The sequence below is a fragment of the Ptychodera flava genome, chromosome 13, assembly GCF_041260155.1.
Source record: "Ptychodera flava strain L36383 chromosome 13, AS_Pfla_20210202, whole genome shotgun sequence".
Lineage (NCBI taxonomy): Eukaryota > Metazoa > Hemichordata > Enteropneusta > Ptychoderidae > Ptychodera > Ptychodera flava.
Window position 1 is genome coordinate 36,906,396 of NC_091940.1, and position 21,080 is coordinate 36,927,475.

The 21,080-nt window shown below is 38.4% G+C and overlaps 1 protein-coding gene and 1 long non-coding RNA gene across 2 annotated transcripts; both read left to right on the top strand.

Annotated features, from left to right (window-relative positions):
• Positions 1 to 305: 305 nt before the first annotated feature.
• LOC139148340 (uncharacterized) lies at positions 306 to 647 on the top strand. The gene is made up of 2 exons (XR_011555914.1): positions 306 to 393; positions 583 to 647. It is a non-coding gene; the product is annotated as an uncharacterized lncRNA (long non-coding RNA).
• A 5,103-nt stretch (positions 648 to 5,750) lies between these two features.
• Positions 5,751 to 19,739, top strand: LOC139148339 (NADH dehydrogenase [ubiquinone] iron-sulfur protein 6, mitochondrial-like). The gene is made up of 4 exons (XM_070719734.1): positions 5,751 to 5,918; positions 6,661 to 6,714; positions 18,911 to 19,033; positions 19,195 to 19,739. Exons 1-4 carry the CDS (start codon positions 5,790 to 5,792, stop codon positions 19,255 to 19,257), a joined length of 369 nt encoding a protein of 122 aa, XP_070575835.1. The 5' UTR covers positions 5,751 to 5,789; the 3' UTR covers positions 19,258 to 19,739.
• The last annotated feature ends 1,341 nt before the right edge of the window (positions 19,740 to 21,080 follow it).

A 21,080-nucleotide genomic window follows, 5' to 3' on the forward strand; every position in this document is an offset into this window, starting at 1 on the left:
GCTTTGAAAATCTTTTTCGACGATAAAATTGCAAGATGATTGGTCTAATTATCTGCTACATCAGATTTCTCTCAAATACCAGTATTCATTGGCAAAAGATATTGTAAAACTTCTTCCCTTCTCTGTGAATTAATCACACAGAAGCTACCAAAGCTTTTGCAATATGGCAGATGTGTTCGATGGGAACATTGTCATGCTCAACAGATGTATCAAAAGAAGCCTTTTGGGTAAAAATAAATTTGTTTTAAGTTCTTCACCACAATGAAGGTTAAATATTCTTCATATTCATTTCACAGTGACAAATCATATCAGGATGGTAACTGGTATCCTATGCTCAAATTCCCCAGTAAATCTCTTCATTTATTCAAAATATATTTCTGAGCATTGTTAAAGGTATACTGTCACCTGTTCCAATTTTGCCACAGTTACCATGGAAAGAGAAAATCTAACAAATCACAGATTTAAAGCGGGTGGCCGCATTTTAAAAACAGCGCCCTCAAATGGGCTTTTTTAATACCAAGGAACGCCCCTTTGACCACATATAGGCATATTTAGATTACCGGTGACTGTATACCTTTAAAGACAGCAAATCAAATGTGGTGGACTGATTATAAATGGAAAAAATATTGACTGGGCCAAAATCATATGCTTTGTTGCAAAAAGCTGCCAAAACCGTTCCAGATATGAATGAAGTAATGCTCTCTGGATTGGGTTGATAAGACAATAATGCCATTACTGAAAACAGTGATATCTCAAATGGCACCATCAAAATTGAAATTATGCAAATCCATACCATTTATAGTCCTTACTTGCATTGTTGAGCAAATGCAGTGATCAAAGCACTCCTGAAAAAATGGGCATTTTTTGGTATTTATTTTTGTATCTACTACTTGTCCAATTGTAACTTTCCAATATACATTTCAAATTCCTGAACTTTTCTCATCCTGATTTGATGTTTTCAGTTGGCAGGTTGAACCACTGAAGAGTCTGAACAGGATAATTTGAAATTTTACTCATTTTGGGTATCATCACCATGGCAACAAAATTACTTGTACCAGAAATCTTGATCAGTGACATATCTTCTGTAGTAAGGATCTTTGTTTTCAACAATTAAACTTCTTTGTTTATGTCTTGGAGAGCTTCGACAATAGATGTATCGTCGTCCTCGTCGTTTGACAAAGTAACAGTCTTTGCATCTACGTTTCAGTACGACTTTTGATTTGAAAGTGTTGACAAGTTGTACTAAGGGCAGGAATGGCAGCAGAATCTGTTCTCTTTTCCCAATGCAAGGAACTGCTAACTGTTGCTGCCTTGGTAACTCTTGCTGTCTTGATTGGCTGAGTATGCTATACGATGACCTCAGTGCTGTACTTGTAGAAATCCATGAAGATGTAAGCCCTCTAGTGGCGACTGATAGCAGACCTGTACACCTTCTAATGAGGGAGGCCATGACTCCTGTACTCGGTACTCCTGTACTCCAATACTCTGTGAAAAACAAAGTTAGAATGATTAAAAACATGACTGACTCCAATTTTTAATATGGTAGATAAAATATCACATGGAGCAAACAAACTGTAAAATTTGTGGGTTGAAATGTCAACTGCGGTTGAAAAAATATAATTTCTGTCTGTGAAGAATCATGTCAACAATTACAATTGTGTTTGTGATAGTTTTGAAGCCTTAAGTTTTACAGAGATGGTGTTACTGTGATGTAAAAGTTAACAGATAAATTTAATTTCAAGTATAAAGACAACATTTCAACAATTGGAAGAATTCTGTACACTTTTTAGACGACAAAACATGAACATTTTATCCATGCTTCTACTAGTGCGCTCACAAAGCAGAACTGAAATGCTATTGGCAGAAACGTGTTCTCTATGACTCAGGAAAATTTCCATGCTCACAAAGTGATATTGGTACAGAACTAAAACTTTATCTATTGAGATATTCACGTCAAAAATAAGAAAAGAGGCAACTCTGTCAAACTTTCAGTTGAAAACGTTAACTTTTAAGAGCTCATTCTGTAATTTTGCCATGATATGTATTATTGAGTTGTCAGGGGCCAGACAAATACACCTGAACCTTGGGAAATCTTAATCTTTAAAATACATGAGAGAGAATATGATTTTCTTAAAAGATTAACCTCTCTAATGCACATTTAGCTGTAATGATGTAAACGATGGCTACAACAGTGTTTGCTGCACCGCACCGACTGGCCGGCTGGGTTTTGAGGGTCTCGTTTACATCATGTGCATCATCATGTCCCTCAAGCCCTAGGCCTGTACACGAATGTGCATCCACGATATTAGTTATTAGGGGAACACCATTTGATTTCTGGGGGGGTATGGAGGATTTTGAGAAAAAAAAAATTTGTCGCCAGGTGAGATAGAAGAAAAAAAAAAATTGATCCTGTCACGGCCTGAGAAAAAACAAATTGTCATAACAGACAGAAGTGAAAAAAAAATTGTCACAATGCACCAGAAATTAGCAAAATTTGGAAACCTTATTCTCATGTATTCTTTGCCGGCGCGCCGCCATAGGCGGTGCAAATGTTTTTACCAATTCTTACGTTTTTTTCTTAGCACTTATGATATAAGCATGCACTACATAGGTCTACTTTACATCTCAGTACACTCAATGTTTTCCTTCCCTTTACTGACCCAAGAAATCATATTTCAGGATTTCTGTTGCAATATCTCAATGGCATAGGCACTATCTAAAGGGGACTCTTTGACTTCTGTAAATTGTGAAAATTTTAAAACACAAGACAGGAGTCAATAAACGAGTGTTAAAATCAATATATTATTCTCTCAATATAAATATATTAGGAAGATGTACAAGTTGACAATGAAAAATTGAGGAACAACAAATATAATGAAATACAAGGGAGGGGGTCACTAAATAAATAGAAAACTTCAGGGGGCGTTACTCAAAATGTGGAGAGGAAGAAGGGGGGTGGGGTTACTCAATTTTTTTTGGCAAAATAAATTGAAACACATCTCAGATTGCACCATTGCATACATCCATTTCTCAAAATTTTAAATGCGAGATGGGGCACCCCCTCTCATGCTCTCCCCCTTGGGTCTTCTAACAGTTTTACTGGTAAAAGACAAATTTAAAATACCTATCGGATTGCACTACACTGCACCGTGGCGCACATCAATTTCTCAAAATTTTCACAGGATCTAGGACAAAACTGAACTGTTGTGAATTCATCCTTTATTATCACAGAAACATGTTTTCATTTACCTCAGTTCAATGACCATTTTGAAAGTTAAACATACCATATTCATGCTTTTCATTAGAAGCTGGCAGCTGGAGAAATGACACAAGAAGGTCACAGATTTTCCGTTCCTGTATATTTATTTATCTTCAGTCTCTGGCAAACAGAACTGTTTTCCACAAATTGTATTGTCATTGTTTGGTTGTTGAATATTGTGACACAAACACTGATCATGCATAAAATGTAAAAAAATATTGCAGTGTTTAAAGAGGCACTCCCACTTGGTAACATTTTTAAAACACTTTTTTTTAATGCCAACGGCCGATATTTGACGTGGCGACTCCACGCGGATCGCAGGATATCGATAAAAACATGTCATTTCCCGAGCGTATTTTTCACATCCCGAAGTTTTACGATCGTTTCTGGTTATGACCCGAAATCCCCCGAAAGTGTGTTGTTGTGCTGATTGACGATATTCTAAGGAGTCCACAAACGTTCGAATGACGCAATTAATTTACCTCCTACTGCGATGACTTTATATACATCATTATCAATGCCTTTACCTCTGGTAATTCTTTTTTAAAACTTCTCCTTAGTTTTTGTTGTTTTCATTATTCTCAATCAGTTTTATTAAATTTTTAAACAATACCACATAGATATCAGTTTTTACGTGTAAAATATTAGTTGCCTCTGATGACTACATTTTGTCGTCTGCCACACAGTAACGCGTGGTTCAATATATAGCAGCCGCCGCATGTGGTATGCGCGCATACCACGCGGCGGCCACTATGCATACTTTGTATCAACCGCAAGTATCTGTGCTAGTCACCAATGCGCATTCTGGTGGAATCAGCAAACTTTGTTTTTCGTTTTTTTGCCGAGTCAGTAGGACTCGGCTTTCTCTCATGGGACATGACCGCTCACCGACACGACACGAGTGGTACTGCTGTGGCGTACAGCAGCGTCAGCGTAGACTCGTACTCCATAGCTTAGTTGACAATGGCCCCGGTGCTGAACGTTCTATGTTCGGAAGCTGAATTCAGGTGGGCCACCGGAATTCAAACTTTAGTTTTTTTGAGGACATGTTTTTATCGATATCTCGCGATCCGCGCGCAGTCACCACATCAAATATCGACCGTTGACATTAAAAAAAACGTGTTTTAAAAATGTTACCAAGTGGGAGTGCCTCTTTAATGTCATTTTCAAACAGTTTTACCGAGTGCAAAATAACCTGAAACTCCTCTCAGATTGCACCATTACACACATTAATTTCCCAAAATTTCCAATACGAGAGGGGGAAACCCCCTCTCGTGCTCTCCCCCTTGGGGTGTTCTAACAGTTTCACATAGTAAAAAAAAATAAAAACACCTCTCAGATTGCACCAGACTGCACCATTGCACACATCAATATCTTAAAAATTTCCATGCAAGATAGGGGAAAGCCCCTGTGACACTTTCCCCCTAAGCCTCTCGCGTGTTCTCCCCCTGTACTTTCAAATTCTGCCCAGTCAGATATCCTAGTGAAAACCCTGTCATAAAAACCCATCCAAATTAAACATGTACTATATAGTTAGATACTGCGTAAGCTTTTATATCTTTATTTTATTGTGACTTACTATTTCATTTTGATGGGTTCACCTTTTTTGAACCATCATGAGATAACTGATGATAGTCTAGCAGAGTACATCAGGATTTCAAAGGTCTTTACTGTTGCTGTATTTTGTAAATGTTACAAATACATGTATTTGTATTTAACTTTTCTAAGTGGGGGGGGGGGGGTGGATCAGTCAAATGTCAGAGTTAGAGAGGGGAGTTACTCAAATTCATCATGGTTGACGGGGGGGGGGGGGTGTCACTCGAAATTTCTGAGTTTCAATGACGGCTCCCTTATACAACGCATCACAAATTTGATGACAAAGGAAAAAAAATTGCATTGCTACTCCATTTGAAAAAAAAAATGACAGTAGCAAAAAAAATTGCTGTCACTGTAACAGGAAAGAAAAATTTGCTCCCATACCCATTTCCTCCATACCCCCCCCCCCCAAAAAAAAAATCAAATGGTTCTCCCCTTACTGATATAATACTGCTGCACCATGGATGTACAAAAATAGTGTTGCACTTGCAAAAATTCTTTGTTGTTTTACCTTGCAATGTTTCCTGAAATACTGATTGTAAATTTCTCTCGCCGTCCTCTGTCCTCCGTTGTTTAGAAAGCTGGCTCACAATGCTGAAGTTACCTCGATCATTTAGTGTGATTACTTCTTGGCTGCGAGCTGTTGCATCGTTCGTTACGTTGGCTGCATGCACGAAACAGCTTTAAGCAGACCACCTAAGTTGTTATCAAATGTACCTTATTCAGTAGTTTGAGAATTGAAATGGACATTAATTTTATGTAAAATAGATTGAAATTTCACAGCTTATTACTTTTCTCTATCATTTGTGACAAGATGCCAAAATTATATTATTTTCCCCAAAGTTAATAGACTAATTGTCATATTATTTGTGCGGTGATAAAAACTTATCGTCAAGTTAAAAGCCCCTCCATCCCATGACAGCTTGCAACAAAGATGGCGGCACTCCGGTTGTTATCAAACCGGGTTCCAACAATTTCAAGACAAATCCAAAATATTGCAAGACCTATCAGTACATGTCACAGATGTTTCCTTGAGGATAAACAAGTGACGCATACAGGCCAGGTTAGTTTAGCAAATCTGAACCCGAATTGTATGAACTTTCGCAATGTAAGGGCTTGCGCTGGCGATCGTGCAGCGCTGCTGCCCAGTTGAACTTGTTTGACCTTCGAAAGTGCCAGTCCCGATAATTACCGATGTTTAGTATAGCAACTTGCATAAGCAATGCGTAACGTAACCACTCTGTTACATAGTTTGTACTCTTAATGGTGCAACTCTCTCGAATGGTTCAACGTATTTGTGAAAAAAATAATCTGACCTGTATATGGCACCTATCTTCCACCATGGAGGTACCTCCATGCTTCCACCGACCATGGACGTACTTTATTTACGATTGCTGCGAATCGCCATCCGCCGCCACTAGACTTCGGTGCAGCAATTGTTCCAGGGCCTTTGTATTACCATGGAGGTAGGAAAGTCCTTTCCTACCTCCATGGTATGACATAACTGTTGTTTATAGTTTAGTTATCTACTTATCCAAGGTTCTCTTAGGTGGATCTTGTGCATCTTTGATACATAAGGGTTTGATTTGAAGGAGCTCCACGGTGTGGTTGACAACGGCATCGCCTCCTGCAGTGAGTTACAACTCGGAGGCCTAACCATGTCGTCCTGAATCTGAGCTATTTTAACTGAGAGATCAAAGACAAGCTTGGCAACAGATTGCAAACATAACATCTAGAAATCAGAAGTAACATCTGTTAACATTGACTCTCACTCAAGTATTTTTCTTTCTCATCCTTTCTGACAGGTTTTTGATGAGGGTGATTACAGAGTGGTCAGATTCACCCAAGCACAGAAAGAGGTATGGTATGGAAAAGTTCAATGATAATCCAGTCACAGTTGTTACGTGCAGAGAAAACGAACAAAAGGGTGAACTCAGCAGTTTCCGTTTTAAACAAAATTTATTACGAAAACAAAACTAATTGCTAAGTTAGGGACAGAGTACAAGCTTTAAAAGTGTACAGACTACTTATCTCAGCTGGGACGGCAAAGCTCCAGTCTCAGAGTTGTAACAGTCAGTTGGATGAATGAACAGTCCTTTGGCTTGCAGGCTTGAAGCTGCACAAAGTCCACAGTATAAATCCAGCGTTGACAGTGAAGGTCTTGAAAAGTCTTGAGAATGACTACTGCTGGAGTTTAGTAACACACAAGAGACACAATCCCAAAAGTCTGACTGGAAGCTGTGCACGTCCCTTTATAAAGGCATGTAAGAACAATCTAGAACCTTTTATTGACATGCTAATTACTGTTCTAAAATTATCTCCCTTACACAACTAATCAACTTTCCAGAACATTCCAAACATGACTAATTGAATTCAAGGTTGTGAGGTCATCAAGGGCAGTGACCTTGGGAATGTTCTAGACTGATTGAACTCAGGTCATGATGAGTGTGGGGGAAATGACCTACATAACACACCCCCTCTTCAAAAAAGAAAATTTTTCAAAGAAAAATCTTTCTTTTGGAAATGTTATCTTTTAAAAGATTTAAGTACTCGAATATTTTTTTTTTTTCTAAAGTAAAACTTCTTGAAAGTGAACAACAATAAACTCTAAATACGAGAAAGACAGTCTGCAATTAAATTGTCTCTGCCTTTGATATGTCTAATATTGTTATGTAGGTCATTTACCCCACACTCATCATGACCTGAGTTCAATTAGTCTAGAACATTCTCAAGGTCACTGCCCTTGATGACCTAACAACCTTGAATTCAATTAGTCATGTTTGGAATGTTCTGGAAAGTTGATTAGTTGTGTAAGGGAGATAATTTTAGAACAGTAATTAGCATGTCAATAAAAGTTCTAGATTGTTCTTATATGCCTTTATAAAAGGGACGTGCTCAGCTTCCAGTCAGACTTTTGGGATCGTGTCTCTTGTGTGTTACTAAACTCCAGCAGTAGTCATTCTCAAGACTTTTCAAGACCTTCACTGCCAACGCTGGATTTATACTGTGGACTTTGTGCAACTACAAGCCTGCAAGCCAAAGGACTGTTCATTCATCCGACTGACTGTTACAACTCTGAGACTGGAGCTTCGCCGTCCCAGCTGAGATAAGTAGTCTGTACACTTTTAAAGCTTGTACTCTATCCCTGACGTAGCAATTAGTTTTATTTTCGTAATAAATTTTGTTTAAACGTTAACTGCTGAGTTCACCCTTTTGTTCGTTTTCTCTGCACGTAACAAAATTGGGGGCTCGTCCGGGATACGAATATTTTGAGCCGTTTGACAACATTTTGCCTGCCTTTTCAAAACTACTGTATACTGTGAACTCAGCGAAATTCAATCATGGCGGAATTCAAGCCAGACGAATTTATGGATGACCTTGATCAGGACGCATTTGATTCCCTCAAAAAGGACAACCTCATTGCACTGGCCAATTTCCTTAAAGTAGATGTCAAAAGATCTATGCGCAAGCGAGAAATTCAATTCAAGATTGCAAAACATTTAGTTAATTCTGGCCATTTTGAAGAGTCTGCCTTAAAAGATTATGAGCCTGAGTCTTCCTTCGAACTCAAAAAATTAGAATTAGAAATTCAGGCAGATTTGGAGCTTAAAAAATTGGCATTAGAAAAAGAAAAAATACAAATGCAATTACAAATGAAAGAAAAAGAATTGCAAATGGAAGAAAGACAGAAAGAAAAAGAAGGCAGGAAAGATTAGAAATGGAAGAAAGACAGAAAGAGAGGGAATTGGAAATGAAAGAAAAAGAATTGCAAATGGAAGAAAGACAAAGGGAGAAAGAAAGAGAGGAAAAAGAAAAGAAAGAGAATTAGCAGAACACCGACTGCAGTTAGAAATGAGACGTTTAGAGCTTGGAAAGTCAGGAAAATTCTTCCCTTCAGACAATTTTGACATCACTAAGCATTTCAGGTTAGTTCCCCTTTCCAAGAAAAGGATGTTGATAAATATTTTCTCCATTTTGAGAAAATTGCTCAGAGTCTGAATTGGCCTAAGGAGTCCTGGTCTATGCTTTTGCAGAGTGCTTTGTGGGGTAAAGCCAGAGAAATTTACATTCAGTTGTCAGTAGAGCAGGCTTCAGATTATGATTCTGTGAAGGAATTAATTCTCAAGGGTTATGAGTTGGTGCCTGAAGCTTACCGTCAGAAATTTAGGGATTGTGAGAAGGTGAAGGATCAAACTTATGTTGAATTTGCTCGAACAAAAGAACAACTGTTTGATCGTTGGTGCTCTTCTGAAAAGGTCAGTCAGAATTATGACAAATTACGACAACTTGTTTTGATTGAGGAATTTAAAAGGTGCATCCGGAGTGACATCAAGACGTTTATCAATGAACAAAAGGCAGATACATTAGAGGTTGCTGCACGTTTGGCCGATGATTATTCATTGACCCACAAATCTTCATTTCTCAGCAAACCATCCCGTCCTTTTCCTACAGAAACAATGCAGGTAAATTTAACTCCTCCTTTTCATCCAAGAATTTTTCAAAGGACAGTAGAAAATCAAATGACAACAGTTCACAGAGTTCAAGTAACACTCCCACATCATCAGATCCCAAGTCTCAATCTCCTTCTGAAAAACAGTTTGGTACACTTTCTTGTAATTATTGCAAGAAAGACGGCCATTTAATGTCAGAGTGTTTCAAATTGAAAAGAAAACGTGAAGGTCAAAGTGGTCAAAGTGGATCTAAGCCAACCGGCTTTATTTCTTCATCAACTCAATTAGAGTCTAATAATGTGTGCAACACATTTTCTGAGGTTAAACCCCTCTTATCCCCAATTAATGAGGTCAAGGTCAATTCTTCTCAAGATAGCATTATGGGTATTTTCGAATCATTTATTCATGATGGTTTTATATCACTTTCTGGTGATTTTTCTTCCGCTACCCCTGTCAAAATTTTAAGAGATACCGGGGCTTCCCAGTCTCTTTTGTTGGCAGATACCCTGCCGTTTTCTGAAAAGTCATTTTCAGGTTCTAAAGTTCTTATTAAGGGGGTAGATTGCAATGACTTTATTCCTGTTCCTCTCCATAATGTCTATTTGTCTTCGGACTTTGTTTCTGGACCTGTGACTTTAGGTATTAGGCCTTTTTTGCCTTTTGAAGGGATTCACCTTCTTCTTGGAAACGACCTTGCTGGGGACAAGGTCATTACTAATCCACTTGTGACTGATAATCCTAGTTTAGATCAGGATCCAGAGCCAATTGAACAAGAGATACCCGATTTATTTCCTTCATGTGCCATTACTCGAGCCATGTCAAAGAAAACTTCCGAGAATCAAAATACTCTCAAAAATAATGTCACAGATGTTGACTTAAATGACACCTTTCTCAGTCAGGTGTTTGACACGGAGCATTCCGTTATCCCTCGTGGATTGAAACTTCCAGTAAAACTTCTGCTGACCAAAGTCAGACATTTTCTAGATCAAATCTCATTGCAGAACAACACAAAGACCCAGATATTTTGTCTTTGTTTGACAGGGTAGTCGATGAAGCTGAAACTTCAGATAGTCATGTTTAGAATTGTACAAAATCTGGTATCCTCATGCGTAAATAAATACCTCCAGATGTCTTGGTTGGTGCTGATGGGCAATAAAACAGCAAACAGTTGTTCCAAAGCCCTATCGTGCTGAAATATTGCGCCTGGCCCATGAAACGCCCTGGGCTGGTCATTTGGGAGTAAGGAAAACTTATCATAAAATTCTCAGTCACTTTTATTGGCCTAATCTCAGGCAGGATGTAACACATTTCTGTAAAACTTGTCACACATGTCAGATGGTAGGAAAGCCGAATCAGACCATTCCAAAGGCCCCTTTACAGCCAATTCCTGCATTTCAAGAACCATTTAGTAGGATTCTAATAGACTGTGTTGGGCCCCTACCAAAAACAAGATCAGGAAATGAGTACATGCTGACAATAATGTGTACATCAACTCGGTTCCCAGAAGCCATACCACTGAGAAATATAAAGACAAAGACTATAGTGAGAGCTTTAGTCAAATTTTTCACTTTATTTGGCCTCCCTAAATGTGTCCAGTCCGATCAAGGCTCCAACTTTATGTCTGGTATTTTTCAACAAGTAATGGATCAGCTAGGCATTAAACAGTATAGGTCATCCGCCTATCATCCAGAAAGTCAGGGTGCTCTTGAGCGATTTCATCAAACTTTGAAAAACATGATTAGGACCTACTGTTTTGACACTGAGAAGCAGTGGGATGAAGGAATTCATTTTCTGCTCTTTGCTGTTAGAGAGTCAATTCAAGAGTCTCTTGGTTTTAGCCCATTTGAGCTTGTATTTGGACATACAGTCCGTGGCCCACTTAAGCTCTTTAAAGAGAAATTCCTATCAGACGATGATGATTGTCTGAATATTTTGCAATATGTGTCAGATTTTCGTACAAAACTCTCTAAAGCATGTGAATTAGCCAGAGAAAACCTTGAGTCATCTCAGCAGTCAATGAAAACCAAATATGATAAAAACACCTCAAAACGGAAGTTTAAACCAGGTCAAAAAGTTCTTGTTCTACTTCCAATTCCTGGCAAACCACTCCATGCTCGTTACTTTGGGCCATATCTAATTGATAAGAAATTGAGTGATTTAAATTACATCATAATAACACCTGACAGGCGAAAACAAAACAGCTATGTCACATAAATATGCTTAAGCCATATTTGGATAGGGATAATCCTACTATAACTCAGCCTGTCAGTGCAGTCAGTTCAAACCATTATGAAGATAGTGATACTGAAACTGACTTGAGTGAAAATACTCTAAACTCAAAGCTGGGCTCGGTCAAGCTTCAGAACTCAGAAATCCTGGAGAAGCTGGAGTCTACAAAGTTGGCACACCTCCAGCCAGAACAACACAACAGCTGAAAGAACCATCCATGAACATTTGTTCCAAGATGTTCCAACGAGGACAAACATCATCTACCACAACGAAGATGTCTGCGACAGTAATCCAGTGGAACAACATCCAGACGGACTGAATCCTGCGAAAGCGGAATATCTCCAGGAGGAAGCCAAGTATTTGCCGAACAATGACTTTATCGAACTCAGTAAAAATAACCGGACTTTGCCGTGCATACTTTATGCCAAATTCAGTGCCATTTCAAGTTTTCCAACAACAAATTGCAAGAAGATAGTCATGGGACATCCTGTTTGCTACTTTTCACACAAATTTAACAAATCCCAGAGAAACTACTCTACAATTGAAAAAGAGTGTTTATCTTTGATATTAGCTTTACAGCATTTTGAAGTTTATGTTACTTCTTCAAATCAGGCAATAGTGGTTTATATTGATCACAACCCTCTTGTTTTTCTGCAGAAATTTAAAGGCAAAATCAGAGATTGCTAAGATGGAGTTTAATGTTACAGGAGTTTAATCTTGATATTAGACATATCAAAGGCAGAGACAATTTAATTGCAGACTGTCTCTCTCGTATTTAGAGTTTATTGTTGTTCACTTTCAAGAAATTTACTTTAGAGTAAAACAAAATTTGAGTACTTAAATCCTTTTCAAGATTACATTTGTAAAAGAAAGATTTTTCTTTGAAAAATTTTCTTTTTTTGAAGAGGGGGTGTGTTATGTAGGTCATTTACCCCACACTCATCATGACCTGAGTTCAATTAGTCTAGAACATTCTCAAGGTCACTGCCCTTGATGACCTAACAACCTTGAATTCAATTAGTCATGTTTGGAATGTTCTGGAAAGTTGATTAGTTGTGTAAGGGAGATAATTTTAGAACAGTAATTAGCATGTCAATAAAAGTTCTAGATTGTTCTTATATGCCTTTATAAAAGGGACGTGCTCAGCTTCCAGTCAGACTTTTGGGATCGTGTCTCTTGTGTGTTACTAAACTCCAGCAGTAGTCATTCTCAAGACTTTTCAAGACCTTCACTGCCAACGCTGGATTTATACTGTGGACTTTGTGCAGCTTCAAGCCTGCAAGCCAAAGGACTGTTCATTCATCCGACTGACTGTTACAACTCTGAGACTGGAGCTTCGCCGTCCCAGCTGAGATAAGTAGTCTGTACACTTTTAAAGCTTGTACTCTATCCCTGACTTAGCAATTAGTTTTATTTTCGTAATAAATTTTGTTAAACGTTAACTGCTGAGTTCACCCTTTTGTTCGTTTTCTCTGCACGTAACAATATCAAGATTAAACTCCTGTAACATTAAACTCCATCTTAGCAATCTCTGATTTTTGCCTTTAAATTTCTGCAGAAAAACAAGAGGGTTGTGATCAATATAAACCACTATTGGCTGATTTGAAGAAGTAACATAAACTTCAAATGCTGTAAAGCTAATATCAAAGATAAACACTCTTTTTCAATTGTAGAGTAGTTTCTCTGGGATTTGTTAAATTTGCGTGAAAAATAGCAAACAGGATGATCTACCCCATGACTATCCTCTTGCAATAAAACAGCACCAGCAGCCGTATCACTAGCATCTACAGCTAATTTGAATGGCAAAGTGAAATCTGGTGCAGACAACACTGGGGCACTTTGCAGTATGGCTTTAAGTGTATCAAATGCCTGTTGGCATTGCTCTGACCAAACAAACTTTACTTTCTTTTTAAGTAAGTTAGTCAAAGGCTCAGTAATTGTGGAGAAATTTGGACAGAATTTTCTGTAGTAACCAGCCATACCGAGAAAGCGCATCAGTTGTCGTTTGCAGTTTGGTATGGGAAAACTTGAAATGGCACTGATTTTGGCATCAACAGGTTTTACCTCACCCTGTCCTACAGTATGTCCGAGGTAAGTCACCCTCGCCAACCAAACTCAGATTTGGCAAGGTTGACAGTCAACATTGCTTTGCTCAGTCTCTCAAAGAACTTTCGCATGAGCTTGATGTGTTCCTCCCAGGTGTCACTATACAAGACTACGTCGTCAACGTAAGCTGCACACCCGTCTAGCCCGGATATGACGTCGTTGATCATCCGTTGGAACGTTGCCGGAGAGTTCTTCATTCCGAATGGCATCACCTTGTACTGGAACAATCCGTCTGGTGTAACAAAGGCGGATATTTCACGAGCACGATCCGTCAGAGGGACTTGCCAAAATCCCTTCAGTAGGTCAAATTTTGTCACATACTTGGCTTTTCCCACTCGGTCGATGCAGTCATCAATCCTCGGGATTGGGAAAGTGTCTGTCTTTGTTAAAGTGTTGACCTTCCTAAAGTCCGTGCACATACGATAACTGTGGTCTGATTTGGGAACAAGTATGCACGGCGAACTCCAGTTACTTTTACTGGGTTCAATAAAGTCATTGTCCAGCAGGTATTTGACTTCTTCCTGGAGATATTTCGCTTTTGTTGGATTCAGTCTGTATGGATGTTGTTTTACAGGCTTACTGTCCCCAACATCAACGTCGTGATAGATGACGTTTGTCCTCGTTGGAACATCTTGAAACAGGTGTTTATATTCATGGAGCAGTTCTTTCACCTGTTGTTGTTGTTCTGGCTGGAGGTGTGCCAACTTTGTAGACTCCAGCTTCTCCAGGATTTCTGAGTTCTGAAGCTTGACCGAGCCCAGCTTTGAGTTTAGAGTATTTTCACTTAAGTCAGTTTCAGTATCACTATCTTCATAATGGTTTGAACTGACTGCACTGACAGGCTGAGTTATAGTAGGATTATCCCTATCCAAATATGGCTTAAGCATATTTATGTGACATAGCTGTTTTTGTTTTCGCCTGTCAGGTGTTATTATGATGTAATTTAAATCACTCAATTTCTTATCAATTAGGTATGGCCCAAAGTAACGAGCATGGAGTGGTTTGCCAGGAATTGGAAGTAGAACAAGAACTTTTTGACCTGGTTCAAACTTCCGTTTTGAGGTGCTTTTATCATATTTGGTTTTCATTGACTGCTGAGATGACTCAAGATTTTCTCTGGCTAATTCACATGCTTTAGAGAGTTTTGTACGAAAATCTGACACATATTGCAAAATATTCAGACAATCATCGTCGTCAGACAGGAATTTCTCTTTAACGAGCTTAAGTGGGCCACGGACTGTATGTCCAAATACAAGCTCAAATGGGCTAAAACCAAGAGACTCTTGAATTGACTCTCTAACAGCAAAGAGCAGAAAATGAATTCCTTCATCCCACTGCTTCTCTGTGTCAAAACAGTAGGTCCTAATCATGTTTTTCAAAGTTTGATGAAATCGCTCAAGAGCACCCTGACTTTCTGGATGATAGGCGGATGACCTATACTGTTTAATGCCTAGCTGATCCATTACTTGTTGAAAAATTCCAGACATAAAGTTGGAGCCTTGATCGGACTGGACACATTTAGGGAGGCCAAATAAAGTGAAAAATTTGACTAAAGCTCTCACTATAGTCTTTGTCTTTATGTTTCTCAGTGGTATGGCTTCTGGGAACCGAGTTGATGTACACATAATTGTCAACATGTACTCATTTCCTGATCTTGTTTTTGGTAGGGGCCCAACACAGTCTATTAGAATCCTACTAAATGGTTCTTGAAACGCAGGAATTGGCTGTAAAGGGGCCTTTGGAATGGTCTGATTCGGCTTTCCTACCATTTGACATGTGTGACAAGTTTTACAGAAATGTGCTACGTCCTGCCTGAGATTAGGCCAATAAAAGTGACTGAGAATTTTATGATAAGTTTTCCTGACTCCTAAGTGACCAGCCCAGGGCGTTTCATGGGCCAGGCGCAATATTTCAGCACGGTAGGGCTTTGGAACCACAATTTGATGTTTTATAGCCCAATCGTCATCAACCAAAACATCTGGAGGTCTCCATTTACGCATGAGAATACCAGATTTTGTATAATAGGAAACAGAGCTATCTGAAGTTTTACCTTCATCATCTACCCTGTCAAACAAAGACAAAATATCTGGGTCTTTGTGTTGTTCTGCAATGAGATTTGATCTAGAAAATGTCTGACTTTGGTCAGCAGAAGTTTTACTGGAAGTTTCAAATCCACGAGGGATAACGGAATGATCCGTGTCAAACACCTGACTGAGAAAGGTGTCATTTAAGTCAACATCTGTGACATTATTTTGAGAGTATTTTGATTCTCGGAAGTTTTCTTTGACATGGCTCGAGTAATGGCACATGAAGGAAATAAATCGGGTATCTCTTGTTCAATTGGCTCTGGATCCTGATCTAAAGTAGGATTATCAGTCACAAGTGGATTAGTAATGACCTTGTCCCCAGCAAGGTCGTTTCCAAGAAGAAGGTGAATCCCTTCAAAAGGCAAAAAAAGGCCTAATACCTAAAGTCACAGGTCCAGAAACAAAGTCCGAAGACAAATAGACATTATGGAGAGGAACAGGAATAAAGTCATCGCAATCTACCCCCTTAATAAGAACTTTAGAACCTGAAAATGACTTTTCAGAAAACGGCAGGGTATCTGCCAACAAAAGAGACTGGGAAGCCCCGGTATCTCTTAAAATTTGACAGGGGTAGCGGAAGAGAAATCACTAGAAAGTGATATAAAACCATTATGAATAAATGGCTCGAAAATACCCATAATGCTATCTTGAGAAGAATTGACCTTGACCTCATTAATTGGGGATAAGAGGGGTTTAACCTCAGAAAATGTGTTGCACACATTATTAGACTCTAATTGAGTTGATGAAGAAATAAAGCCGGTTGGCTTAGATCCACTTTGACCACTTTGACCTTCACGTTTTCTTTTCAATTTGAAACACTCTGACATTAAATGGCCGTCTTTCTTACAATAATTACAAGAAAGTGTACCGAACTGTTTGTCAGAAGGAGATTGAGACTTGGGATTTGATGATGTGGAAGTGTTACTTGAACTCTGTGAACTGTTGTCATTTGATTTTCTACTGTCCTTTGAAAAATTCTTGGATGAAAAGGAGGAGTTAAATTTACCTGCATTGTTTCTGTATGAAAAAGGACTGGGATGGTTTGCTGAGAAATGAAGATTTGTGAGTCAATGAGTAATCATCGGCCAAACGTGCAGCAACCTCCAATGTATCTGCCTTTTGTTCATTGATAAATGTCTTGATGTCACTCCGAATGCACCTCTTAAATTCTTCAATCAAAACAAGCTGTCGTAATTTGTCATAATTCTGACTGACCTTTTCAGAAGAGCACCAACGATCAAACAGTTGTTCTTTTGTTCGAGCAAATTCAACATAAGTTTGATCCTTCACCTTCTCAGAATCCCTAAATTTCTGACGGTAAGCTTCAGGCACCAACTCATAACCCTTGAGAATTAATTCCTTCACAGAATCATAATCTGAAGCCTGCTCTACTGACAACTGAATGTAAATTTCTCTGGCTTTACCCACCAAAGCACTCTGCAAAAGCATAGACCAGGACTCCTTAGGCCAATTCAGACTCTGAGCAATTTTCTCAAAATGAAGGAAATATTTATCAACATCCTTTTCTTGGAAAGGGGAACTAACCTGAAATGCTTAGTGATGTCAAACTTGTCTGAAGGGAAGAATTTTCCTGACTGTCCAAGCTCTAAACGTTTCATTTCTAATCTTTCCTGCCTGTCTTTCTCTCTCTGTCTTTCTTCCATTTCTAATTGCATTTGTATTTTTTCTTTTTCTAATGCCTGTCTCTCTTTTTCCATTTGTAATTCTAGTTTCTTGATCTCCAAATTTGTCTGCAATTCTAATTCTAATTTTCTGAGTTCAGAGGTAGACTCGGGCTCATAATCTTTCAGGGTGGATTCCTCAAATTGGCCTAAATCAACTAGATGTTTGGCAATACGGTACTGTATTTCCCTCTTGCGCATAGATCTTTTGACTTCTACTTTAAGGAAATTGGCCAGTGCTATGAGGTCATCTTTTCTGAGGGAATCAAATGTGTCCTGATCAAGGTCATCCATTTCCTCTGGTTTAAATTCCGCCATGATTAAATTTCGCTGAGTTCACAGTATACAGTAGTTTTGAAAAGGCTGGCAAAATGTTGTCAAACGGCTCAAAATGTTCGTATCCCGGACAAGCCCCCAATTTGTTACGTGCAGAGAAAACGAACAAAAGGGTGAACTCAGCAGTTTCCGCTCAAACAAAATTTATTACGAAAACAAAACCAATTGCTAAGTCAGGGACAGAGTACAAGCTTTAAAAGTGTACAGACTACTTATCTCAGCTGGACGGCAAAGCTCCAGTCTCAGAGTTGTAACAGTCAGTTGGATGAATGAACAGTCCTTTGGCTTGCAGGCTTGAAGCTGCACAAAGTCCACAGTATAAATCCAGCGTTGACAGTGAAGGTCTTGAAAAGTCTTGAGAATGACTACTGCTGGAGTTTAGTAACACACAAGAGACACAATCCCAAAAGTCTGACTGGAAGCTGTGCACGTCCCTTTTATAAAGGCATGTAAGAACAATCTAGAACCTTTTATTGACATGCTAATTACTGTTCTAAAATTATCTCCCTTACACAACTAATCAACTTCCAGAACATTCCAAACATGACTAATTGAATTCAAGGTTGTGAGGTCATCAAGGGCAGTGACCTTGGGAATGTTCTAGACTGATTGAACTCAGGTCATGATGAGTGTGGGGAAATGACCTACATAACACAGTGCCTCCACACATACATGTAGGAAATACATCATAGAGAAGGACAGTATTACACCAGATATCTTATATCAAGTGTGGTTAATGAGATATTGTCCTTTTTTCTTTGTTAATTTTTCAATTTCTTTATTGAATAACCAACAGTGTCATATCTAGCTGGAAATATCCAGTTTCAGAATACTGTTGCTAAGCAAGAGGAGGTGGGTTGCGCTGTGACAAGTAGTTACATCCAGAGGGTTCAGCAATGCTGTATTCAATGCCACTAAACTTCACATGTGATGATATTCATGCTTTAATAAGAATTCCTTTTAAAAATTTGATGTCAGGTAATTATTAACTGCGGAGAGATTTAATGATGTACTCAGCGGTAACAAATACAAACAGTTTAATGTGAATTTTGTACTTTGTTAGAGGAAATTGTAACGATTTATCATAGTGATTGCTGAGTGGAATGATGATTAAGAAAATTGATTCCTGAGAGATTTTGTCATCTGTATGTTTTATTTTGGCAGGTGAATGAAAAATTTGCGATAGATCTCATAGATGATATACCACCAATAGTAGTTGATGGTAATCACGTATGGTGTGATGGTGGCGGTGGCGCACTTGGACACCCTAAAGTATACATCAATTTGGTAAGCAAAATATGTAAATAGTAAATGATTTTAAAGTCAATATTGCTTCATAGAGTCCCAATTTTGTGTTGATCTCAGGTCTTCTTAATTGGAAAAATTGTCACAATGTGTAACTCTTGTTTGTATCGAATTTTTAATATCACTGTCTTTTGTCATTTCAGGACCAGGAAGGTCCCCATGCATGCGGTTACTGTGGACTTCGTTATATAAAGAAAAAACACTGAGTCATTGCAAATTAGAGTTTTTTCGTCTGTTTATAGTTTGGAGTGTGCTGCATCAGTTTCATGAGTGATCTTAAAGTATCTTAATGTGTAAATTTACAGGGTGATGTGTTTAGAAAGTCTCTGGCAAAAATGGTTAGGAAAGCATATAAGAGATACTCTCAGTGAATACAGAAAATATGGTCAGAAATAGTTTGTATAACAAGCTCTTCATATGTAAAGAAGCTGAAAAAGGAAAAATGATGCTTTTGCTTTGGAATGATGTACAGCCAGTCAAGAACAGGAACACTGAAATATGCATGGAATGTCAATTTTGTTCAGAATGATTGAAAGCATACATCCTGTACGACGCATCGTCACATTTGCATCTGCTGGTACTTGCATGTCAGACCGCATTGTATAATACATGAGTGTGTGACAATATTAGCTAAACACGCCCTGGTTAATTTTCAGTGAATAAAACTTGTTCATGTTGTCTTAATGTGTTTTACAGAGTTGCATGTGTTTTTATACCAGTAACACAGCTATGATGTGAGCAATATCTCATTCCTCATCGCCCGTGCTGTGTCTACTGTACAAATTCCTGATAGTATTGAACTGTCAACATTAATGTATACACAAGAAACATCAGTTCAACCTGTCACTAGAGTGACAATGGAGACTGGCAATGTTGTCAAACAACATTGCCCCCACTCAGCATGTGATATTATCATCATTCGCATTTGAAGGCCTGGAAAGTACACAGAAATTGTGTACGTGTGCCACAATATTGGCAAGTGATTTCTGTGTTTGGTAGAATGATTAAAACAAGGCCATCAAAATATTTTTCTTTTCTTTTTCAAACACTTTGCAAGAATTATTGATATACTGCTTATCAGCTGTATTCACCCACTAGTTATGTTAATTTTACTATCTACATTCCTGTCACCTGAGGTTGTGACTGGCTCGACTATATCTCTTGTGTGATCTACCTTCTTCCTCCATCCTAGTGGAAGGCCTGTGGCATAATGGAGAAAAGTATATGTTGATTCAAAATAGAAAAACAACACGCCTGTAGTAATTTAAACATTGTGATGGTATGGCTATCTGGTTTGACTGGAATGGAATAATTTTTCTCCGTGTGCAACCAAGACTTTGTTGAAATACTTACGTAGTGAACAACTTCATGACAAGTATGTGCAGGTATGAAAACTCCTGAATGATACAAACAACAGCCTGAAGAACTTTAAATGCTGATACGATGGAGAGGTAACTGAGCGCAGAAGGCCAAAGACGAAATCGAAAGTTGGATTGGATGACTAGCGCCCTCATAGGCGGGTATTCATATACGTCCGTACAGGCTCACACACCTTCGGATTGTCTGAAAAATTCATTATAAACTATCGCTCAAAATTACACTTTCGAATCGACTTAATGTAAATGAAGCGAAAAATTTCTTAGTCTTATTCTATTTAATCGATTCGAAAACGCGATTTTCCTTTGAACTTCAGAATGATCCCATCGCGAGCAAATACGTTTGTATGATGTAAAAATACATTGCTCGAGAGAAATTTTATGTATGAATCATTTCTACAGTGGTAAAAATCAATATCACTTGTGAAATTATACGAGATTTTGGTAAATATTAATTTAGTTTGCCTAGGGGGTATGAAATTTGCTAAACGAACCTTTTAAAAGAAAAAAGTCCTGTCACGCAAATCAATCCCTCTAGTATCGGTTTTAATAAAGTGCCTTTGCCAAATCAATAAGTTATAATTTAAATAAAGAATTAATTTCCTGACTGTGGAGAACAAACATTATTACAACCCGGGACTGAAACTGCACTT